The sequence below is a fragment of the Aptenodytes patagonicus genome, chromosome 8 (assembly GCF_965638725.1).
Source record: "Aptenodytes patagonicus chromosome 8, bAptPat1.pri.cur, whole genome shotgun sequence".
Lineage (NCBI taxonomy): Eukaryota > Metazoa > Chordata > Aves > Sphenisciformes > Spheniscidae > Aptenodytes > Aptenodytes patagonicus.
This window is the reverse complement of record NC_134956.1, coordinates 3,842,807-3,864,871: the sequence shown is the minus strand read 5'-3', so window position 1 is coordinate 3,864,871 and position 22,065 is coordinate 3,842,807. Positions and strand designations below refer to the sequence as shown.

At 38.8% G+C, this 22,065-nt stretch overlaps 1 protein-coding gene across 4 annotated transcripts in view; it reads left to right on the top strand.

The window, feature by feature from the left end:
• The window catches only part of SLC6A11 (solute carrier family 6 member 11), a 116,224-nt gene that overhangs the window by 78,679 nt on the left and 15,480 nt on the right, over nucleotides 1-22,065 (top strand). For all 4 annotated transcript variants that reach the window (XM_076346006.1, XM_076346003.1, XM_076346004.1 and 1 more), the window contains exons 8-9: nucleotides 14,746-14,849; nucleotides 20,799-20,923. In XM_076346006.1, the coding sequence (XP_076202121.1) occupies nucleotides 14,746-14,849; nucleotides 20,799-20,923 (229 nt within the window). The remainder of the gene's footprint in view (nucleotides 1-14,745; nucleotides 14,850-20,798; nucleotides 20,924-22,065) is intronic.

Below are 22,065 nucleotides of genomic sequence, written 5' to 3'. Positions count from 1 at the left end.
GGGCTGAATACTGTGTTTAGTATCTCCAGTGTTCCCCAGGCTCCAAGAGTGCTGAATGTGAATGTTAAGAAAGTAACAGGAGTAAACAAAAAAAGCTATCAGAGAAGGATTTGTTTTGTCACTGTGATATTACAGTCAAGCAGCTCTGTAACAGCAATTAGGTATCTTGAAATGATCAACTTGTTGAGAGGATATGGAACCCTACCACATTTGCTAAAACTCCTGCCTCACCCTCCCCCTGAAAACCTAAAAACCAAACCAACCCCAGAGCCCTACTTTCGGGCAAATGTTATGCAAATGGAATATTTGAAGAAAGAAGACCCTAAAAACATCTCGGTTTGGATTCAGAACACTCCAGAAATTAGTCAGGATGACCTCTCTCATCAGTCCCTCAATGCAATTGAGTGTAAATATTTTGAAACTCCTCTGACTGTCCATAGGCGTTATAGTGTATGTGGGAGCAGCCAAATATCTCATTCTGAGAGCATTTGGTGATAGTGTCTTAGTCAGTAAAGAGGAACACTAATCAACGCCCTCATTTTAGAAATTAGTTAACTGCACTTCCTGCATTTATTTAAATAAATTGAGCATCTTTATTTATCATTTATAGGAAATGACATCAAGCATGCCTCCACCCCCAAACATGCCCCCAGAAAGACCTGGTAAAATCTCGTGTCTCTAGGACACTGAAAATATACTCTCCATTGAAAAGAGAAAGGAAGGCAATGGCTATTTTTTGTGCTTTTTCATATCATGCACAGAATGAAAAAAAATAACTTCTTTTATTTCCAAATGCCTGAAGCTTTATATAGTGGAAGTGTATGAGAAAGCAAAACTTTTGATGCTTTTAAGGCATGCTAGAAGAGAGCTATACAGCACAACTGGAACATGTGGATGCTCTAGCAGTCAGTGACTTTACCTTTCCAGAATGCTGGACAATTTTCAGTAACCAAGAACTGTCAATACAAGCAGGCTTCATCACAGAGGAACGATGCAGACCATCTGCTGATTTGAACTCTCTGTACGTTTGGTATGCCGTTACAAGAAATGAGTCAGTGAAAAAACAGATGCTGCTCCCAAGAGATACTGGGATTTAATGGTATTTTTTCCTCTTATCAATACCTTTTTAAAAAGGTTGCCAGCTTGCCAGATTCCCAAATTTAAGCTACCAATCTACTGAAGACAATTTTCATTTCTTATCGCTCAGACAGACACAAAAGAACTGTTCCAGCTACTCAGTGACATTTTTTTCCCAGAAATCATGTTCATCATAGGGACATAAATGTTTTCATACGAGTAATATCTCTTGAATCTTTCTGTGTATCTTATACTGTCAGCCATGTCCTTACCTTATGCTCCAGAACTAAAGTAATGGAAAACTGGTATATATTTCAAGGGGAAATTCTGTATCATGAGATATCTCTCTCCTTACATGTATTCTAGGCAACTGTTGTAACTATTGGCTGTAAATGAAAACATGCAAGTTATATCATAAAGATAGTTTAGAGAAATTCTTGGACTTATAACTACCATTGTAGATGGGATTTTTCCTTTGGGCAAAGTTGGAATGTTAGTATTGACTTTCAGATAAAGATAGGCCTGGCCAAATGTTTGTTCTTTTGTTAGATTTTTTTCTTTCTAAATATGGGAAAAATCTTATGAAAATTATTCCTGGGACTTTGTATATCTGCACAAAAGAAACGAAGCAAGGCATAAGGTAGGTTGGTGGTATTAAATCGAAGTAACTTCTTTAACAAGGAACATCAGATAGCTATCTATTATTTCTTTCACACCTTTAAATTTCTTAGATGGTCAGGACAAGATAGCTAATAGCCATTGAAATACCAGTAGGAGAGAGCAGCTCCAAAGGGTTATGCCTTAATAATGCTCTTTTACACACCTCCAATTGCTCTTTGTGATGTAACTTTGTGACAGACTAAATCTCTGAACATGGTAACCTGAAAGGGTGCTTTCATGGCCATAATAGTCTCCTTTTACATCACCTGCAGGCAAAACTGCCCTTAGGCATTGCTGTTTCTGAATGAAATTGGGGATGTAAAGACACTGGGACAACTCAGAGGTTAGAGCATGCTCTTACCTGCGTTGCCGCTCCTGTAGTGGCCCAGGCAAGGTGTCATTGTGATGACAACGCCACGCAGAAACAACAGGCTTTCAGGTCCACCACTGTGGAAAACTGAAGTCACCTGAGTATTCCATGTCCTGGAATTCAGAGCCCTCTTGAGGTCTGAGATGCCAGTTAGAAATGGAGATAATATAGAGGTTAGAAATGGCAGTAGACAAGCAAGCATCCCAGCATTAAATGCAGCTGAGCCTCGTACCTTTCAGAGTGTGGGTGTACCTTCTGTTGTTTCTATAATGATGTTAAATTCAGAAGCAAAGTTGTGTAGATGCGTGGGGCACATGGGGTGTGCAGCTAAGCTGTCCTCAGCGATCAGCCAAGTTAAGGAGACAATTGGTAAGAAACTAGTAAAATAACGATGCAAAATGCAGTATGTTTAGCACCTTAGTTCTTGCCAGGTTGGGATTTCTCTTAATTGGGGTGCTAGTTTGTGTATTTGAATCCTGCCGTCAGGATATGCTGACTGGGAAGTGAATCCAAAGCTTCTGGTCTCTTTCCTGTCTCCTGTTGTAGCATGCAGAGTGAGGTAACTTTGAGGATGTCAACTTACAAGTCCATAATCAAAGTGAATTGCAGGCTCAAAAGACTGAAATCAGAGTTTGGAAATCAAAGACGCTTTTTAAAAACCCACGAAGCCTTGCACTTGGTTCAGTGCCCTTCCCACAACCATGCACGCATACCTGCTATCCGAAATGAGCATCCATACCGCCAGTTATCTCAGCTAGCACTCTGCAGAGAGCAGTGATTTTTGGATAATGTTTATTTCTTTTTTAATGAACATACTCCCTAACCTATATGAGTGTGCTCATGATTATACAAATGGGGAAGTGCAACAGTATTTTGTGGCTGCTAGTTTTGGAATCATGCCAAGGCAATCAAGGTATCTCCTAAGTTTTGGGTTAAGGAGTTCAGGAAAGTAAACCAGTCTCATAACAACAAACATTCTTTCAGTCATGAAAAGCAGCCAGAGTGAGTGAAAGAATTCTTCCTCTAAGTCCTAGAAGGAACCTCAGTATGCTTTGCTGCAGCACCTGACTTTCAACATTGGCTGGCAACACAGAAACATACTACTAGCGTGGCTGCTGTATTGAGGTAGGTCCTGTTCCATTTTAACAGGGTGGTACTTGGCTAAGAATTACGCCTCGGAAAATTAGCATTTAAATATGTGTAAAGTAATCTGAGCTATAGTGTTGGTCTCCAAAGGCAGCAATGAATAAACAAAACTTCAAGTATTTAGGTCCTTCTCCCCCTCAGCTCACTATTCTCATAATGAATATACTGTATTCATCCCGTCTGTAAGTAACATTAGCAGAAGGTAGGAGAGAGACTGCCTAGCAACCCACAGAAATCCCAAAGAGAGGTGGAAAGGAAGTGATTTTCATGTAATTATTCACTTCTACAAAAGCTGTTGTCAGGTAGACACTAGAAACATAGCTGTTTTATTATTCGCCTAACCTACTTTTAATCTTTTGAGAATCACTACCATTAAAGAGAGGGGAAAAAAGAGCTTAATTCAGCCATTTTCTGCCTGGCCATTTAAGTTGTGTTTTCCTGCTCTAATGAAGGCTCTGCTTTCAGAAGCTGTGTTGTTTAAAAACCCTTGGGTAGTAAACTTCAGAAACAAACTAAGTCCTGTATCCAAAACTCAACATTATTTTTTTTTTTCTGCTTCTCCACAATACACAGTTCATATTTTGTTTTAGTTTAGTTTCCCATTTAAAGACATTTCCCATTGAGATGAGAGAGTAACAAGATAATTTTTCTTTTCTTTTTTTTTTTTTTCCTTTTTTTCCCAAGAAGGCATCTGGGGACAGGGGGCAGGGGCTAAAGAGCTTATTTATTTTAGGTAACACAATTGGTGCCAGGGTGCTTGGATCCAGCAGGTTTTTTTACTTTACTTTTCTTGAACACAGGGACCCCAGCTTTGCCCTCAGCCACAATTCCTTGGAGTTGACTGAGGCTGCATGGAGATAACTGAGGGATATTTTAGTACTATTCTTGCCATCTGGATAAGCCTAGAGGAGTTGTGTTTCACTTGTAAAACATCATGCTAAACGCTCTTTTACATTGATGACTGTCTGAACAAACAGTTGCCACTTACAAGTAGCCTGTGGACAGGCACATTTTCAGTGAATAGTCTTTGATTTATATCCTTATTTTTCTACATCACAATTCTACCTTAGGTTCAATAAATGTAGATTTGATAAATTTAGACATTGAAAGTTTTCTTTTGAATGAGTATATTTAATTGAATATAAGTATATCGAAAGTATGTTGAGCTACTGTTGAAAGTGTATTTGTTGAGGCAGTGACCTTCCAAATGGTTTATCATGAAGGTCATCATAGAAGTTCTCAGAGGCTTTAACCTGTGCCTTTAGTTAGAGTAATATTCTACTCAGAAAAGTTACTTTAAAATTGCATTGCAACAATCTCTTTTTGCTCCCTGGTTGCTCCAAGATTTCAGTTTCAAGCAGGAAGCTGTATTTTCCTAGTCAGCGAAAAGCTTTTCATTGTGACCCCTGGGATTAACTAGTTTACTTTTATGAAATATCTTTTTGTCTGATTTCTAAATAAATGTGTCTTTTTTAATTAACTCTGTTGAAGAGATTTGTAGATTTTTTTTTTAAACTAAACATATACCATGATTAGAAAACCAGTCTTTTTTGCTATTTTACAGTCAAATATGAGAAACTATGCAGTTACAATAACTGTGTTAATTATGTGGGAAAATTAAAATAATAAACTTTATTCTTCCCTGTTTGATTTTTCTCTGCAAGATTCATAGGAATAAGATACATTATCAGTGTACTGCTAGTCAGGAAAAGAGCAGAATGCGTGCAAGGAATGGATTTATTCACTTTGAATCTCTGCATCTTCTAAGTGTTTGGGTTGGTTTTGAGAATAGAAGAGTACTTTGAACTGAAATATGTATTCTGCGCAGTTGCATAGCACAGACGTTCAGCTGATTTTTGTGTTAGCTGCTATTGAAGAAAAAAATTCAGTTGATTACAAGAGAGTGACTAGAGAATAAATGAAAACTGGTTAATTTTCTTTTTTATGCCTTTGAACAGAGATTTCTGTTGATGGCAGTGAATTGTCCAGAGTATAACCGTTTGCAGTTTTTGCAACGGGATCTAAAACCACTGCACGTTCCTGCTCAGTGTGGCCTCCAGGGCAGATGTAGGTGCTTCGGTCTCTTCTCCACCCATTTGACCAAGCATTCTGCCTTGAAACTGAAAATATCCAAATTGAATCTCTCTGTGTCTTTTCTGATGGGGTGTCATGTGAATATATAACATTCTTCATCTTGTTTAGCATACGAGGAACATAGGATGTGTCAAAGAAAAAAAACCCAAACCTCACGCACATACCTGTTGCTTTCCTTCCAGTGTGTATATATCCAACCTTCATACAGCAGTCTACTTATCATCCTGGTGCTCTCTCCTGCTATTGTCAACTGTGCTACCCCATGCCAAACATAATAGTTTGTGATGTAGTTGAATGTTCTTCATAATGAGAAAGCTGGAAAAAAAAATATTTTCATTGGAATAAGATCAGAGGTAAAATGTTCAGTCCTCCACTACTGCCTATTTTATCATTTTTCTTAGAAGATACATTCGTATATACATAAAAATGTAACTTGTGGCAGAGGAATGTAATAAACAGCAATTTAAGAAAAGTTCTAGGAATGATTTTTATAGTTGCACATTACACTGTGTGGGCACACTTCAATCAGTAGAATAATTCTTAGTTTCCTAGTGACTTCAGAAGTTCATCTCAGTGATGATATTGTCATTTCCTTAAGAGGCATGGGATCTAAGACTGGAAAAAATAGTCTTGTAAATAGAAAATGGTAAAGCTCGCTGCCTAGGAAACTTCAGGCTATGTGGCAGTAGAGAGGATGTGCTCTCTATTTTCTTAATATCAAAATACTATTTTGAGTAGCAGAGTCCAGTGGCCCTGGAGTCCTGCTGTTTGCTACACCAGAGCAGTTAAGGTCCGGAGCCTCTGCATGTGCAGGATGTGTGCATTAGCAAGTATGTCTGCAGGAAAAACATACCATTATGTATGAACGTGGGGTTTTTATGTTTAATATAGCTGAGTTATTCATGTTTGTTTCCTATGTACAATCACAGCTCTTTTTATTGGTGTCAATGTAAAATGAAGGCCTATTAATCATGAGAGGAAAGAAAGGTTCCAGTCTGACCTTGACACAAGGTCAGAATATCTTAGTAGCCTCTGTCCATCCATCTGATTGTCCTCCGAATTGTATGCGTAGGCTCATAGCACGAGCACCTGCTGTTTTTCTGTGGGGTTACAGCAGAAAGGTCAGCTTGGTTTTCCATTTCAGCTCCTATTCAGTCAAGATATGTTAGCTAGTAACTGAAAGCAGTCTTTAATGACAAACTGATAGAAACGAAAGCCCCAGACTATCTGAGATGAAAGGACAGGGTGAAATAGGGGCTTTGGCTTTTTCCCAAAGTCATTAGAAACTGCATTTTTTTGATCATATTTTGCTCAGCATATATTTTGGGTTTTTCTACAGTTTTATGTCAGAAATTATTAGACCTATTCTGCCCTGTTGTAGCAGTGCTTGGAGCTGTAGTTGGCATCGCCAAAGGCAGTCCCTTAAACACTCTTATCTAATTCAGGTGGGAGGAGGAGAGGAAGGAAGCCTATGTTAGGGCCACGGCTAGCAGATTCTTTTGAAATGGTTTGATTCCCCAAAAGCTTCTATTAGTGCTCATAATTAAACACGTTGTTAATTCCCTCATGTCTGACGGGGGTACTCTTCACGTGCAGGTGCTACTTCAAGATTAAGACCTAACATTTTTATAGTTTCTTACAGTCCTGTCACGTCTAAACCTATATGATAATAAAAAAATGTACAGTACTTTTTCCCGAAAGACAAAGCTAAGATCTTTACCCTGGCCACCCTGTGTGAGTTCCATAACTGGTTTTCAGTCTGTTTGCTGTCCATCTTCTCTTCTGTTTTCTACACTGCATATGGATTTTGTTTTTCTTTTTTTCTGATCTTGGTTTAGTCCTCTCATTGTGGCCTCCTCCATTCCTTGAATTTGCCTACCTTTTACAGTACATCAAATACCCAGATAGCTTGACTGACTCCCGGGTGGCATGGACGTAAACCATGCTTTGCGACCATAGACTCAGAAAGCATGTGCTTTAGAAGCCAACTTGAAAATCCTAAACCTTGCAGTCTAGTACTGTTAGAGATGTTCCGTAGCTGACATGAATTTTTGACATTTTCCGCACACTCCCCACGTATCCTGAGAGGCGCTGGCACGTGAATATTAAACCTGTCATGATGTGTAGGACTTAAACTCTAGTAATGCTCCTATTTAAGTCTATTTGGCAACAGGTTGTTTTATTCAGGTATTCTTACTGTTATAAAAATCTGCAAGTATTCTGTGCCTTCACCTTGAAATTTCATTTATTATGTCCTGACAGAAAAGGTTTTCTTTTTAAAATTCTTACTTGAAACCAAAGGCAAACTGCTTTTTAAAATACAAACACTTCTGAGATTCATCAAAAAGTAATGAATAATTTAAATTAAAAGAAAACTCTAAAGTGATTGCTTATTCTCTGATAACAAAATGGGAAATAAATTACTATCAACATTTGGAACATCATGTTTTAAAGAGTGAGTGCAGCATTTAACTGGCCTATGAGATCTCCCATATTCTCAGACAGAGTGCTTCATTACGGAATTGTCATTAACCACTCTGTAGTTAAGAATGCTTTGAGCTTTGCAGCTGAAGTGGGTGTTCAATCTCACTGTTAAGAATGAAAAAAAAATGTGCATATTTACGAAACTACACCACTGGGATGCATCTTTTAGCCAGTACTCAGACACCAATGTGAAATGAATTCCCTTGATTTTGATAGAAGTACTCAAGGAAGCAAACGTAAGTGTGTGCATACAAATATTAGCAGCCCTTACATGTTTATCATTTCTAACAGATCTGTTAACTGTAGACTAGGGGAAAGGTCATGGAAAGACAGATAAACAACATTTCTAGTGATGTATGGAGAAACACGGATGTTGCAGTTCTTTTAGATCAGCCATTACACTGAAAACTCTCTAAACTGTCTCCTGAACCAAAGTATCACCATGATTTGGTACCATTAAGAAATCTGTGAAATACAATGTAGAAGATTGCAAAAAGAGAAAGGGTGATGTGTGTTTTTCTTTCTATAAATCTCTCTGAAACCGTAATACACAGGCACCTAAAGCCTACGTTTAAGTCCAGACTACTGCCAAAACCCCACAGCTACTACCTCAACATCCTTGTCGATTCTGTGAGTTCAGAGAGCAGTACCATTGGGAGGAAATCATGACATCTCTCCTGCAACAGGTCAGATACAGCTCTTAGGTCTGAGCCAGTTGTAATGACATTGACAGTACTGTTTTCCTGTTTGGTATAAGGCCGGGAGCCTTACTCTATAGCAGCTTTATTCATTCCTGCTACTTTTCTTTGTGTGTAATTAGGCATATACTTCATCATCTAGACACGGCCTGCTCTTCAGAGCTTTTCTGGGGGTTTTTTTGGTGTAAATTCCATTGTATCTTTCAGGTCCATATATGGTCTTTCCTACTTAATGCCAGTGACAATAGCACTAGTGTTACACAGTTATTCTCGTCTGTTGACTTAAAGTAGAGAAAAAAAAAAAAAATCACCTTGCAATCACAGTAGGTCTGTGAATCAACAGTTAGAGGGCTGCTGTTACCATGTGCAGGGTGCTTGTGAGGATGTACAGGTACACACACAACTGAGCATAGAGACAGACATGTGAACAAGGAGTAAGTATAGGAAGTGGTTGAGGTGATTTAGTGCTCCACTGGGCCATTTCTAAAAAAAACATACCATCTTTTGTTTGCTTTTCCCATTTTTACCGTTATTTGAGCAACAGACTGAAAAATTAAACCATAAACTGGTGTTTATCCCAAGAGCTTGTCTACCCAGCCCACGGACTTGATCCTTGCCGGCAGAGGCAGCGTAGGCTGACCAGGTCCCGTCTTCCTCCAGGGCCCAGGCACTGAGGTGTGAGACGCCTGGCTGTGGATTTGAATATATAACCTGCCATGAATGTACTTTCTGAGTATCATATTTTTAACAAACCCCTCCCACTTCTGCTGAAAATGTCCTCAAAATGCATTTTAGGCATCTTGCATTTTTCTTCTAGACTGTCATGCAGAGACATGCACAATGAGACAGAACAGTGAAATTTCATTAATAGCTTCCTAGCTGAGGTGTAAAATGAAGCTTTTCAGGTGACAACATATATTTTTTTAAAACTACATATCTTTTAGGAGGATCAGACTGAAAATAACTACTTAATTTTCCCATATTCCCCAGACACGAAACAATTTTACACCTTTTGAGTTATATTCAGCTGTTTGTCACGACTGAAAGCTTGTGGAAGTGCCAGTTAAAGTCAGTTTATCCTGGGAAATGTTTCCTGCAGTCATGGGATGATTCCATAATAGCTGCGTAGTAGTGTTTGCTTTGCTTTAAGAGCAGTAAAGGACTTCTGGAATGAGGTATGGCCTTAAGGGGTGAACAATATTCTCCCAACTATTTGATACGTGGAAATGGTATGAACTGAAGGTGGCAAGGGCTCCCTCCTGAGAGAGGCTGCTGCAGGAATCCCCGTAGATCCTAATCCCTATCCCAGCACAGGGAATATGTCAGTATACCTGTGCAGACCTTTTGGGGAAGACAGGAGTTCACATGACTTGTGCTCTGAAGCAGTTAGGAGCTTGCTGTGCCTGCACTGTGAGGCTGCTGAATGCAAATCACGTGTAACACGTAACCGTAGGTGTTACCTGAGGCTGTCGCAATGTGTGCTGCACATTTCTTGTAAGGCAGCAGTAAGTACTGAGGCACGGCAGTGGTGATTCTGTATATGGAGGTATCGCCTGCCCAGCTAAACTATGTACTTACATTTTCTGTAAGTCTGTACTGTATCTATACAGAGAGTACGGAAAGTAAAGGGAAGGTACGAAGTTAGAGAAAAACCTGGAATCTCATGATAGTCCTTCAGGGGAGCAATGTTCATTTCCATTCCATGCATTATGGGAATAATAAACGTCAACATGTAACAGGTTTTCCCCAGGGTCTCTGCTTTATTCAGGTACAGCATCAATTAAGCTCATTTCAGGACAGTTACGCAATATTTTGCTTTATCCTTTTTGCTCATTGCTTGGCCCTGTAAATATACAGCATATCGTTCAGACGTCGATCATCACGACAAATGGCTCAGCCTTTCAAAGTGACTTATCTCTGCACTGTCCACGTGCTTCATAAACCTCAGTTATTTTGTTTTCGATGTATGGCATGACCCCATCTTACTGATGTAAAGGGATACATAGTGAGACTAAAATGAGAGGCTGTCAGTCATTTTGGGATTTTCAATTTGAAGTTGGTAGACCTGGCTTTTTATACTGTGTTTTTTTCACTTGTTCCATACATGGCTTTTGTTCACCTTGGTCACAACAGTGAACGCTCAGTAATTTTGTACTTCACTTCAGACACTCATTAAATGAGGACTACCCAGTTAATGAACATTTGAGAAAGGGTTGGTTAGTGATTTATGGACATAACGTCACATAGAAACTTTATAGCAGAGACATGAAAAGAATCTAATTTTCCAGAGCAGCATTCTGTTGTCTTCACTACAGCACATCCCCCTTCTTCCTTCTTTATCCTTCTTCATTCATGACATGTGCTACAGTCATGACAACAAAAGAGGCAAGGGATCCTCCAGACAACAGGATCCTCTGTTTGACTAGCTCGATTCATCTCCCTGGGCAGAAAGATGAGTAGTCATGTAAATGAAGATTGTGCCCTTCTTCAGGGAGGCACACTTAATATCTGGCTCTTGCTAGCTTTTGAGAGCTGGACTTTGCAAAACAGCGCTTTCCATTTTTAGTAAAAAATGTTCTTGTTTATTCTGTTTTGTGGCATTGTGTTTGTACCAACCTAAGTTAGTTATCAGCAGGACGCAGCAGAGACCACTGCTTGTGAGCTAATGGTGTGAATCAGGAAAGCTGTAAAGCGAAGTGTGGGAAAGCCTCAAAATGGGGATCGGGGCACAGACAGCTCTGCTCTTCCCCTTCCCACTCAGAAAATGGAAGGTGGAGAGACTCTCAATCTCTCACTGTCATGCCTCATTTCTACTTGGAGAAAGCAGGTAGTGCCATAGAGTTGAGGCTTGTTTACTTTGCCTTCTCCCTTTGGGAACAGAGCTTCATTGCATGGGCTCATTGAACAGTCCCTTCGTCCTAGCCAGCAAGCATTATTTCTGTACAGGAGTCAGAGCAACAGCTGTGCTGCTGTATTCTGAGCTGGTGTTTGCGTTCCAGTTTGCCCATATTGTCGCTAATGTCGCGCTGGGCCTAGCATGTCTAGGAAATGGCTGTAACGTGGGTGCAAAAATGTAAGCATAGTAGATATAAAGGTTTTGTCCTTTGGCATTTGGATTTTTTAAATATTAAGGTATAATAAACAAAGAGTTTGTGCTTTAATTTTAATCTTGTTTTGGCATGGAAACATTTTAAATATGAGATTAAAAAAGTAAGAAGAAACACTTAGTTCCGTCTTTTAAAGTAGGGGCTAATAGAAGACTGTAAAACAATTTCAGTCCCCAAATTTATGAAAGCATACTGCTGAATTGACTTAATTGACTAACCAAAGGATTTTCAAGGTACTAAGTTTATAAAGCATGAACAGGATGTTCTCTGGTACAGGTCCTTTCCTCTGGAATTTACTCATGCCAGAAATGCATCAAGCCCCATCTCATTTCAGAAAAAAAATGTACTCCTTTTGTCCCAGCCTTTCACCAGCTGCTGGCTCCAGAACCCTTGGTTTGCAGCTTACTGGCGGCATTTTCTTTGTCTCTGTCCTTCAGAATTTCATTGTTCTGCAGAATCATGCTACATTCATTCCATGTACTTGAAAACATTACAACTTCTAGTCTAAGCCAGACATTGCAAATTCAGCACTCTCAGAAATAATTTATAATGCTTTTGTTGCCGTAAGCCAGATGGATGACACCTGGATTTGTGAGTGGTATCAAGAGCCCATCTGTACCCACTAGAAGTTTTAATGAGAACAGCTTCCCCTGAGGTACAGTTTATGAATGACTAAGACTGGGTGTGACTTAGACTAATAAAGAATTTGTGTACCTCAACAAATTCTCCAACCACGAATTGAGTACTGCAGTCTGATGCTAAATGTCAGATGGTCACTAGCTATTGGGGCAAGAAGATGAAGAACTGATCTGTAATATCAACTGCATGGCTTTAAAATGTTGACATGTCTAGGCTTGTGACAAAATACAACAGAGTTAGTCCACCTCTCATGTTTTTCCAGCTACAAAAATCTACCTGCGGTTTCTAAATTTATTTCCCTATTTGCCACTTCCTCAATCAGTAGTAGATGGTTTTGCCATTTCAGAAACTTGAAATTGAAATTGAAATGCTAATGGTCATCACAAATGAAATGTCACTGGTTCTCCGAGTATACAACCCAAAAGAAGCTACACTGATTCTATTATTCAGTAAATAAAATTACTTTCTCCTTCCTGTTTAAACATTAGCCATAAGTTCTGATGGAATTTCTAGATTGATGTCATATAGTGCAACAAAAACAAAGGGCTCTTCAATCTGATTCAACTTTTAGAGAATATGTGAACATCTGCTTACAGAACATGTTTCTCATAAAATATTTGCCACTTTTTATGTTGAATCACTGTCAGATGTCACGGTCTTTAGAGGAGACTTGTTTTCTTTGAAGGAAATAGTATCACTTATGGCCAGAATTTTATCTGTTTTTCTAAGTAAGGTACACAGGACCTCCAGAGGGACGTGCTCTCTGCTCCCTTTCTCAAGCAGCTCTGGAGGTTCTCACTTCAAAGTACAATTCTTCTTTGCCCCCATTTCCACTAGGACTTGCTGTCCAAGGAATCATCAGACTTCTGTGGAGCTGGCATATGCCGGCAGGAAAGGCTATTGCTCATCGAAGTGCTATACAATGCACTGCAACAATACATCGTGCAAAAACTGAAATGGAAGGAAACAGCAGATTCTACATATGCTGATCCAGTTTCCTAGCTTTTGTTTATGCTTAAGAAAACTGTGCATTTTCAGTTGACCTATGCTACTTACAGCGTTTTGGGAGCTTCCAATCTTGTTGAAGAGCCTTTCTGTCAAAAGGCCTCCTCTGTGCAGTTTTTTCCTTACCAAGTGGTGAAACTTTGAGATGCAACCAGCTGTATCTTATTCAGTATGACAGCAATGAAACCCTTTAAGCCACTGATGCAAATCAAATGTGATCTTAATGTTATTCCTAACCAGAAACACTCTCAAAAACTCCAGAGACTAAGGTCTCACTTGATCAGATGTAAAATAAATACATCCCCTTCATATATTTATGAGTATTTGATTACTATTATTAGTATTACTATTATTAGTCATGAAATCATTACCTGCATTAGCTCTTTCCTGTCTCAAACTTAGAGTAGCTAATGGATACACAGCTCTTGCCTCTGGTTATCAGGCAGTGTTTTGTTACTTCTCTGAAAAGCACTTTGGTTGCTCTGCTTTGAAAAAAAAAAACTTACAGAGCTCATTTATCCCAGGAAACCAGGAGCCAGAATTTATTGGATTGGAAATAATAGTGCAGCTGTGTAGATGTGGGTTCTTCACATCACTCTCATGGCAAATCAGGAGTTAAGAGTATATTCACCTGTAGTAATAACACACTCTGACTCTAGTCAGAGTTCATGAAATGAACTGTTTTGTTGGAGTATTTTTAAAGTAAAAAAAAATTGCGTGTTATGTTGATGTTCTGAGATTGCTGTGAGGAGAATAATCTCACTGTGTCAGCTCATGCTCCCTTTTTTTTCCTTTCCTCTGATTTAGAATTTAGTATTTGCATCGCTTTAGGATGGATATAAATGTTACCATAATGATACTATAAAGCTATTTACTTGTTAAGCTCTACAGAACTTTTATTCATTAATTGTATAGTGACCAGAACAACCATGTCCTCGCGCCTAATTGGGGCCACTAAGTATTGCTGAAAACCCCCCTTTCCCTGGATAAGTTGTCTCTTCTCTTTCCCCAGCTTGATTTGTATATTATCTATGAATGGCATATTTTGTCTTTAGAGTATTTTTTCACACTAAATTTTTAAATTTGAATAAATAATTATCAAATGAGAATGAGATAAATGCAGATGATTCTATTTAGGTTGCAATTACTAACACCTTATAGCGTTAATAAAACCATTGAAGAATTCATACTGGGTGAGGTTCTTCTCCAGAAATTCTCTCTCTCTCTCTACTTAGATTAGGTTGAACCCGTGAAGACCAACTGAGTTACTCCGTGTTTGTACCACTGGGAAGGAGAGGGCAATTTAACTCACAGCATTTTTTTTTTTTTTAAGGTTGTGACTTACAAGAAGTTTGCCAGACACTATTACCCTGTACAGTTGCCTCTGCAAATTTCCAGTCAATATATGGATAAAGGTGAATCCTTCTTGACCTTTTTTAACCGCTGCATTTTTTTTTGTCTTCAGGTGTGGGTGGATGCCGGTACACAGATATTTTTCTCTTATGCGATCTGCTTGGGGTGCTTGACAGCCCTGGGAAGTTACAACAACTATAATAATAACTGCTACAGGTAATATCTTCCACACTTTATTTTTACATTTAGTTTCAGTGATGGAAGTGTCCGTATACTTACCTTTGCTCAGCAGTACTTCCCTTTTCCTTTTGCTATTTGCATGAGTAATCATAAGCGCATGCACATGTTTTTGTAGAACAGAGATCTATAATGTTTCTTATAATTGTTTCAGAGGAACTCTTTTCCAAAATTTGGTGTTTTCATCCCTTTTGATCATATCTGGCTGTTGCACAGCCACAAGCCACTCAGTACACACAGGTATACACAATTGCATGTATCATATATAGAATTTCATACATGTATAATTGCATGTGTGTGCAATATTTGATTGTATAACATATATCTGTTTAAAAAAAAAAAAATCTTACTGAAAAAGTTATTAAAACTCACCTGAGTTTGGTCTATGCTCTGAATGTCACTTTTTCCCATAGTTTACTGGCTCCTAGCTAAAGCATAGTAGAAATGGATAACATTTCATTGCTTATCTTTATAGAAATCAGTAAGGAAACGCTAATGACTTCAGTAGGTTTTAATCTTTCCTGAATCAATGTCAAAAGGGTATGACTCACACAAAATCCTCATTCCATTTTACTGCCATGGGCAGGAATATGAGCACTACTTTTTTCTTCTGGCATCAGTAGTTATTGAATTAGTTTTCCTACCATTTGACAGCCTTTAATACAAGACAGTAAATGACAGTTTGATTGTACTGACTCCATTATGGTCTCCAGAGATTAAAATTTAATTTTTCTATAAAGGAAATAATACATTCCAAAAGCAAAAGAACCTTAAACATGCCACTCCCAAAACCCCAAAAGCGTAAGTATTTAAATTCTAAATTACAGTTTTACTTGGAGAGTTCAGGAGACATTTTTAGGAAATGCCGCCTTCTTTCAATGTCTTAGCAACAATTTGCTCTTCTGTCGGAGAAACACCAGACAGTAGGACCCTCCAGACAGAGAGGGAATTGGGATACTGGAAACCACAGTGACACAAATGTATCCACCAGCTGAATGTCTGCAAATCTATCCAGTGGCAGTTAAGGGTACTTTGCCATCTAAACATGCAAAGTAACTGAGCAGCAACGTAAGTTACTCTTTGCTTGGCTATGACAGCCAAAATTCCAAATGTTTTGCTGCATAAAGTACTGTAAGTCCCCTCCAATCTTCAGTGCTGATTGACACTATTTTCAGAATAACGATAAAGATGCCCCAACGGAGGGTAATGAATGCCCCTACGGAACAGTGCGTAATGCAAGTTTTCCCTAGTTAGCGTAAGTGATGCTTTATCAAAGGCGCTAATCCTTTTCTCTCTTATTTAATTTCATTTTTATTTCTTTCCAGTTGCATCCCATCTGGAAACTATTCTGTCACTGCCTCAAGGACTGCAGTAATCTTTCTACTATGGTTTTGTAACTCATTACAAAAAGCAGTTTTGATGTGTGATCAGAGAGCTTACGTAATTTTCCTTCTTTTCCTCTGACCCTAGCAGCATAGCTTGTAAAGAACAGCAGCAGCTCTCTTTTAAAGCTCCTGAGCAAGATGCTGCGGCAGAACACTGTTTACTGAATCCAAGCTTCACAATTCCTCTAACAAAATGTTTTCACAAATTTCCTGAATAGGACAGATTTTATTGTGTCCCAACGTGTGATTCTTAAGAAATCTGAGGAAAGGAGTAGGACAGAAGTTAACTGCAGAAAGCAGCTGACTTCAACAGGGCTGTTAACAGAGCAAGACATACAAAGCAGCTATGTAGTGGAAAGCAAAATTAAATTTCTATTCTAACTAGTACTTAAAAAAATTAAAATCAGGCTACGGAGTTGCCTCTTGCAATACCCGCAGTATATTGTCTGATTGTAACATCTACTTCCACTCTTTTTGCACTCTGTTTTACTAAATTTTTTTTTCTAAGGGAAAGTTGCATTGGAAAGTAATGACATGAAGTGTTTTAGTGGGAAATGGGAAAATCTAAACTGCGCGTGGGTTTTTCTTATTAGCAACCTGATCTAATTCATTAAGATTGTAAATGAATTGCAGACAAGTCACTTCACATCTTTGAAGAGGAAATGAATTTTTATTGTCCTTACTTATCTTTCGTTGTAATACATTAATACAGATCCTCCCTGGATTTACAATAGTTTATATCAAAAGTGACTCTTATGAAAAGATGAAAGTAATGGCAGTACCATCAGCAGGCAATGTTTTCCCCATATAAATAAAACAAAGGTGTACTGATCTTTCCTCTAATTTTTAGCAAGCTAAGAATTCCTAATCCAGTCAGACCTTCTTAAGGGATGGATTGACTTCAGACAACCTCGGTAGACAGAAGAGGAAAATGTTCTTGTTCCTGCTTCATGTGCTCTGTATTTGCAGAACTGATCCAGCTCCCTGCTGGACACTGTGTGGTTCCCCCCCCCCCCCGAGGGGAAACAGCATTTGGTTTCCCAGCACCACTCCTTTGTACTGGAGGCTGCACCTCAGCGGGACAATTTTTATGTATGAGCCCCGTGTACAAATCGGGGGTTAGCTGCCATGTTGCTGCTGTGGTGCAGGGGATAAATGAGTGATTTCGCACACTGTCAACAAATGGGCAAAACTTGTAAGAAATGAAGATGTATCCTTTGTCAAGCTTCTAGTCTAAGAGGAAAAGAGGAATGGGAATTGGTCTTGAGGGGATCCATAAAGGCAGGGAAGTAACTGGAGGGATGCAAAAGGCTCTGTGGGCTCTTCTCTTTCATCAGAGAAGCTCCTTAAGGAAGGCAGAATCAATTTTCAGCAGTATCCTGCCCGTCAGGCAGGGAGAGGATAAGGGATGCATGTCTTGAATTATTCAGGTGATTGGCAAGACATTAATTTGACAGAATGTGAAGTTTTCATAAAAATTTGAAGTTTTCTGTTCATTTGAAATCAGTTTGGGCTTCAGTCAGGCTCTGATGCCTTCCTACCAAGGATGCTTATAAAAAATTGATGGAAAATTAGATAAACTTCACATTCTCCTTCCAATGTTTCTTGGGCATTTGTGTTTTAAAATTCATTGGTTTCACAATCAATGGATCCAGATCCCCCTCAGTTTTCCTTCCCGTAGCAGAAAAGAAGACTGAACTACAGGTTACACACTTCTATCTAAGGGAAAAAAAAACAGAAGGAGTTGAGGAGTTAGTAGAATTCCTGCAAAGATAAAGGAAGGATGGAAATTAAAATCAGAGGTTATATTTTTATTAGGACAGGAAACACTGCTGTGTCCCCAGAGAACCAAGTGGTCAGTCTGTGACTAACTGGGGAAGAAAATGATGGAGCTGTGGCTGTGTTATGTCAAGAGAATAGGTACCACACTAACTGGAGATGATGAAAATCCCCTTAGGTTCACTTTTGCCCATTTCCTTGGAGAAATGCATATGTACCCTGTAACTATTTTGTACCATGGCACTGTGGTTCATGGGTCTTCCCTGTGAGTAGAGAACCGTCTGTGCTCCTCTTGTTCTCTCACAGATGCTCTAGTTTTATAGGATTGTCCAGCTTAAACCACTTGGGCCTTGCCTTAGGACCTCCCTTCCAGAGAAAGCAGCAGAAACCGCCAGGGACTCTGAAGGTGCATAGGGAGTAATGTGTCTCCACCTCAACCCTTTTTTGCATGGCTAGGTACCAGCAGCTCTCAAATGTCCTGTGCCACACCATTCATGAGAAAAAAATATCTTGTTGTTTAGACTGCATTTGAAGCCTGGGCATTATCTAAAATAAATCTTATCTGCAGAAAACAGGCTGTTCCAAATGGAGGCATCATATGACTGGTGAGCAGCCAGACCCATCCCACCGAAGTAGTATCTCTTTTTTTTTTTTCCCCAAAGGATTAAAAAGTACATCTTTCTGACATATCTTATCGACAGAGTTTCATGACACTTAGTTTTAATTTCTCAACATTGAACTCAGCATTTTCTTAGGTGAGATAGGCTGGGGTGAGAATCTCTCCAGAGCTACTTCAGTGCTGAAATACACTGAGAAGAATGGTTAGGAAGATGATCTTTTTCTTTGTTTTATTTCTCTGCAAAGCACAAAGAACTCCATGCTCCTGGTTGCTTTCTTTTAGATAGCTATTTTGCCTTAAAACATTCAAAGTGTTATAACTAGCCTGGCTGTGCATAACTACAGGAAGCAATTTCATATGAAAAGCAAATAACAGGTTAGAATTCTGACCATTTTCAGAATTTTCAGAAAGTATTTTAAAGGACCTATTTGGCCCTGCTAATGAACAAAGTGTTAGAGAGAGTCCATGCATGAAAGAAGTGTGAACGTCACTGGACTTCTCCTTGTCTGAGCCTTGATCTACAAATTGGAGTATTCATTCTTTTTCATTTCTGGAAAAATTTTGGCAATATATAGATGATATGCCATATGAAAACATAAAAACATGCTCAAGATAATGGTTAAAATTAACTGTAGATAAGGTGATGAGAGGGAGCCAAAGCCTCCCATGGCCCAATGGCCATAGTTCAGCTGATCGCTCACTTTGCAGTACTGAAATGCATGCCTGCTTCCTGCCATTTAGAATGTATGTGCCCGACACCAAGGCGAGTCAAAGTCAGTAACAGAAAGAGCTTTGAACAGATGTGGGATGCAGTGCAGGGCTCATTAGTGAAGAAATAAGATGCTGGAAGCGGTCACCTCACTTTCAACTTAATAAATTGATGAGATAAAATTACAGGATAAAAATACCAAACGAAACAAGCAACAGGACAGAGAGATTGCCAAAGAAGTTTTGCCGGAATATATGCCAGGGCTTCAAAAATATGAATTGTCTCCGATTCTCAAAAAGTCACTACAAATCTGTGACAAAGATGGGAATCATTATTGAAGATGTGGATTCAGAACCTGTTAGATTTTACAGGGTTGTTTCTTCTCATAGATAGCTTGCACAAAAATTTGCTTCAGAGCTGTAGTAGGATGGGAATAAACCAGACTAGGGCATAGGCTTGACAGAGCTACAGGCTTGCCTTGTGTTTCAGTGTTTTAGAATCCTAATTTACTTTCAGGCATCTAGGTTAGATTATTACTTTCTCAACCACTCAGCTGTCTCTTGTAGCAAACAGTCGTAAAAGACTGACCGTCATGATAAATCATTCCTACCTCATCATCTGTCAAGCCTGAAGTGCTGTCTGAAAGCAGGATGAACAACAATATTTCACTGAGCTCGGGGAAAGATCACACCTTTCTGCAAAAGTAGCTTCCCTTTTTTTAAAGTGATTTACTATTATGACATTTCCAATCTGGGAAAAAAAAATATTTCTTCACCTTGGCCTTGTAATTGTCATTGTTTGATGTGTAGGATACATAGGTCTGAGAGATCAGTGTCCCTGCACTCTCTTTGCCTACTTGTTAGGCACTTTTTTAAGTATATACACACTTCTCAGGTTATGTATGGTGCTTTTCATTACCACAGCTTCCTAAAAAATGTTTATACCAAATTGGAATTGTATTTTGTATGGATATATATTGCCAATATACTGTAACCGGAATAGAATCAGCTGAGATCTGACCATAGGATTTTTTTCCAGGAAACAAACTACTACTGTTTTTATGTAGTTTATAAATGAGTTCGTATCCTCTGGAATACATTATTACAACTCCTGTAGAAAAATTGTTCTTAACACCATTCTTACAGTATTTTTACATGTTTTTTAAAGATTCTCTCAAAAAACAGTAACTGAGTAGCAGCAGGTTTGCAATTCAACCACTTAAAACACAAGCAAGGGTATTATGATGGTATCTTCCTGCAAATGCTTACGCCTGACTGATTTTTTCAGGCACACTACCAGTTGGGAGCTTACTCTTAATGAGCAACTCAATGTACATTCCTGCAGAACCTTGGGGTTCTATTAGTCCTTTGGCTCAGTATATGAAAGAAACGCAGGCTCTGGAGATCAACTGCAGTGTTTTTTATTTATATTTTCAGAGACTGCATCATGCTCTGCTGCTTGAACAGTGGCACAAGCTTTGTTGCTGGTTTTGCTATCTTTTCAGTTCTTGGATTTATGGCTTATGAACAAGGCGTGCCCATTGCAGAAGTTGCAGAATCAGGTAAGTTCCAAAAGCAGTTTTTTGAGTTAAAAAATTCCCAGAGGCTGCTGTCAGAATACTTAGTCTGTGCCATTATTTTATGGGTAAGTTGATTGTTTTGCAGATAGTTTTACAAAACTCCTCTTAAAAACCTGTTACCTGACTCATTAGAATAACTGCTATAAGAGTTTTTAGCTTTTTTATGGTCATACATTGATGTGTGAAAAATATTACTGTTATTGTAGCACTAAATTCATAAAGCCAAGGAGCTATTGTAACATAAACTTATTCCAGCTGAGCATCCAGAAGATTGTTTAGCAGAGACATATTGCTCAGTTATGCCCCTTGCTTGTTATATCCTCATGAAAGGAGCATTCAGTTTTCTTTAAATGAGACAGGCCAAAATCCACACAAATATTTGTTCCTTCTGAGGGGAAAAAAAAAAAGAAAAAGAAAAAGAAAAAAAGATACAGCTATCAAAGTAATGAGAAACCAGCTGTTTAGGAGAAATCTTTGGAAGTCCTCTGAAGTCTTGCTTAATGTATACCATCCAAATACAGGTTTCTAACAGTCAGACGGCTAATGCCATCTCCTAATGTCAGTAAGTTTTTCTCCCAGGGACATACACCGAGACACTCTGGTTGATTAAGTATAAAAGTTCTTGGTTTGAGTCCAGAAAGGCACAAAGGCCCAGCTCTACGAGAAATTAACCATCCAACGTTCATTGCCATCACTTGGAGTTAGGCATCCGATGAAAGTTAATTGCTCTTTAACACCTTTGAGGATGTAACATCTTTAAGCATCACTTAAAACTCAACAGAACAAAAAGAACAGGAGCGCTGCCCAGAAAGAAAAGCAGTATAATGCTGAACTGTTGAGAAGGAGAAATGACTCTCATGGTTAGCCAAGGTTAGCAGGGAAACTGCAAAGCAAGTAGGGCTTCACTGATACTGTCACAGAAAGTATTTCTCTTTTCCTAAAGCCCCCAAGACAACTGGCTTGTACTGTTATAGAAACTGTATAGAAAAAGGTTAAAAGACTACAGCAACTCTGGAAACTATAGGAGCTTGCAAATACTGTGTTAAATGAAAAAGCAGTAGTGTATTACAGGTCTTCACTGAAGTTATTGCAGCAGGAGCACAGAGGTACTCCTTTATCAGCCT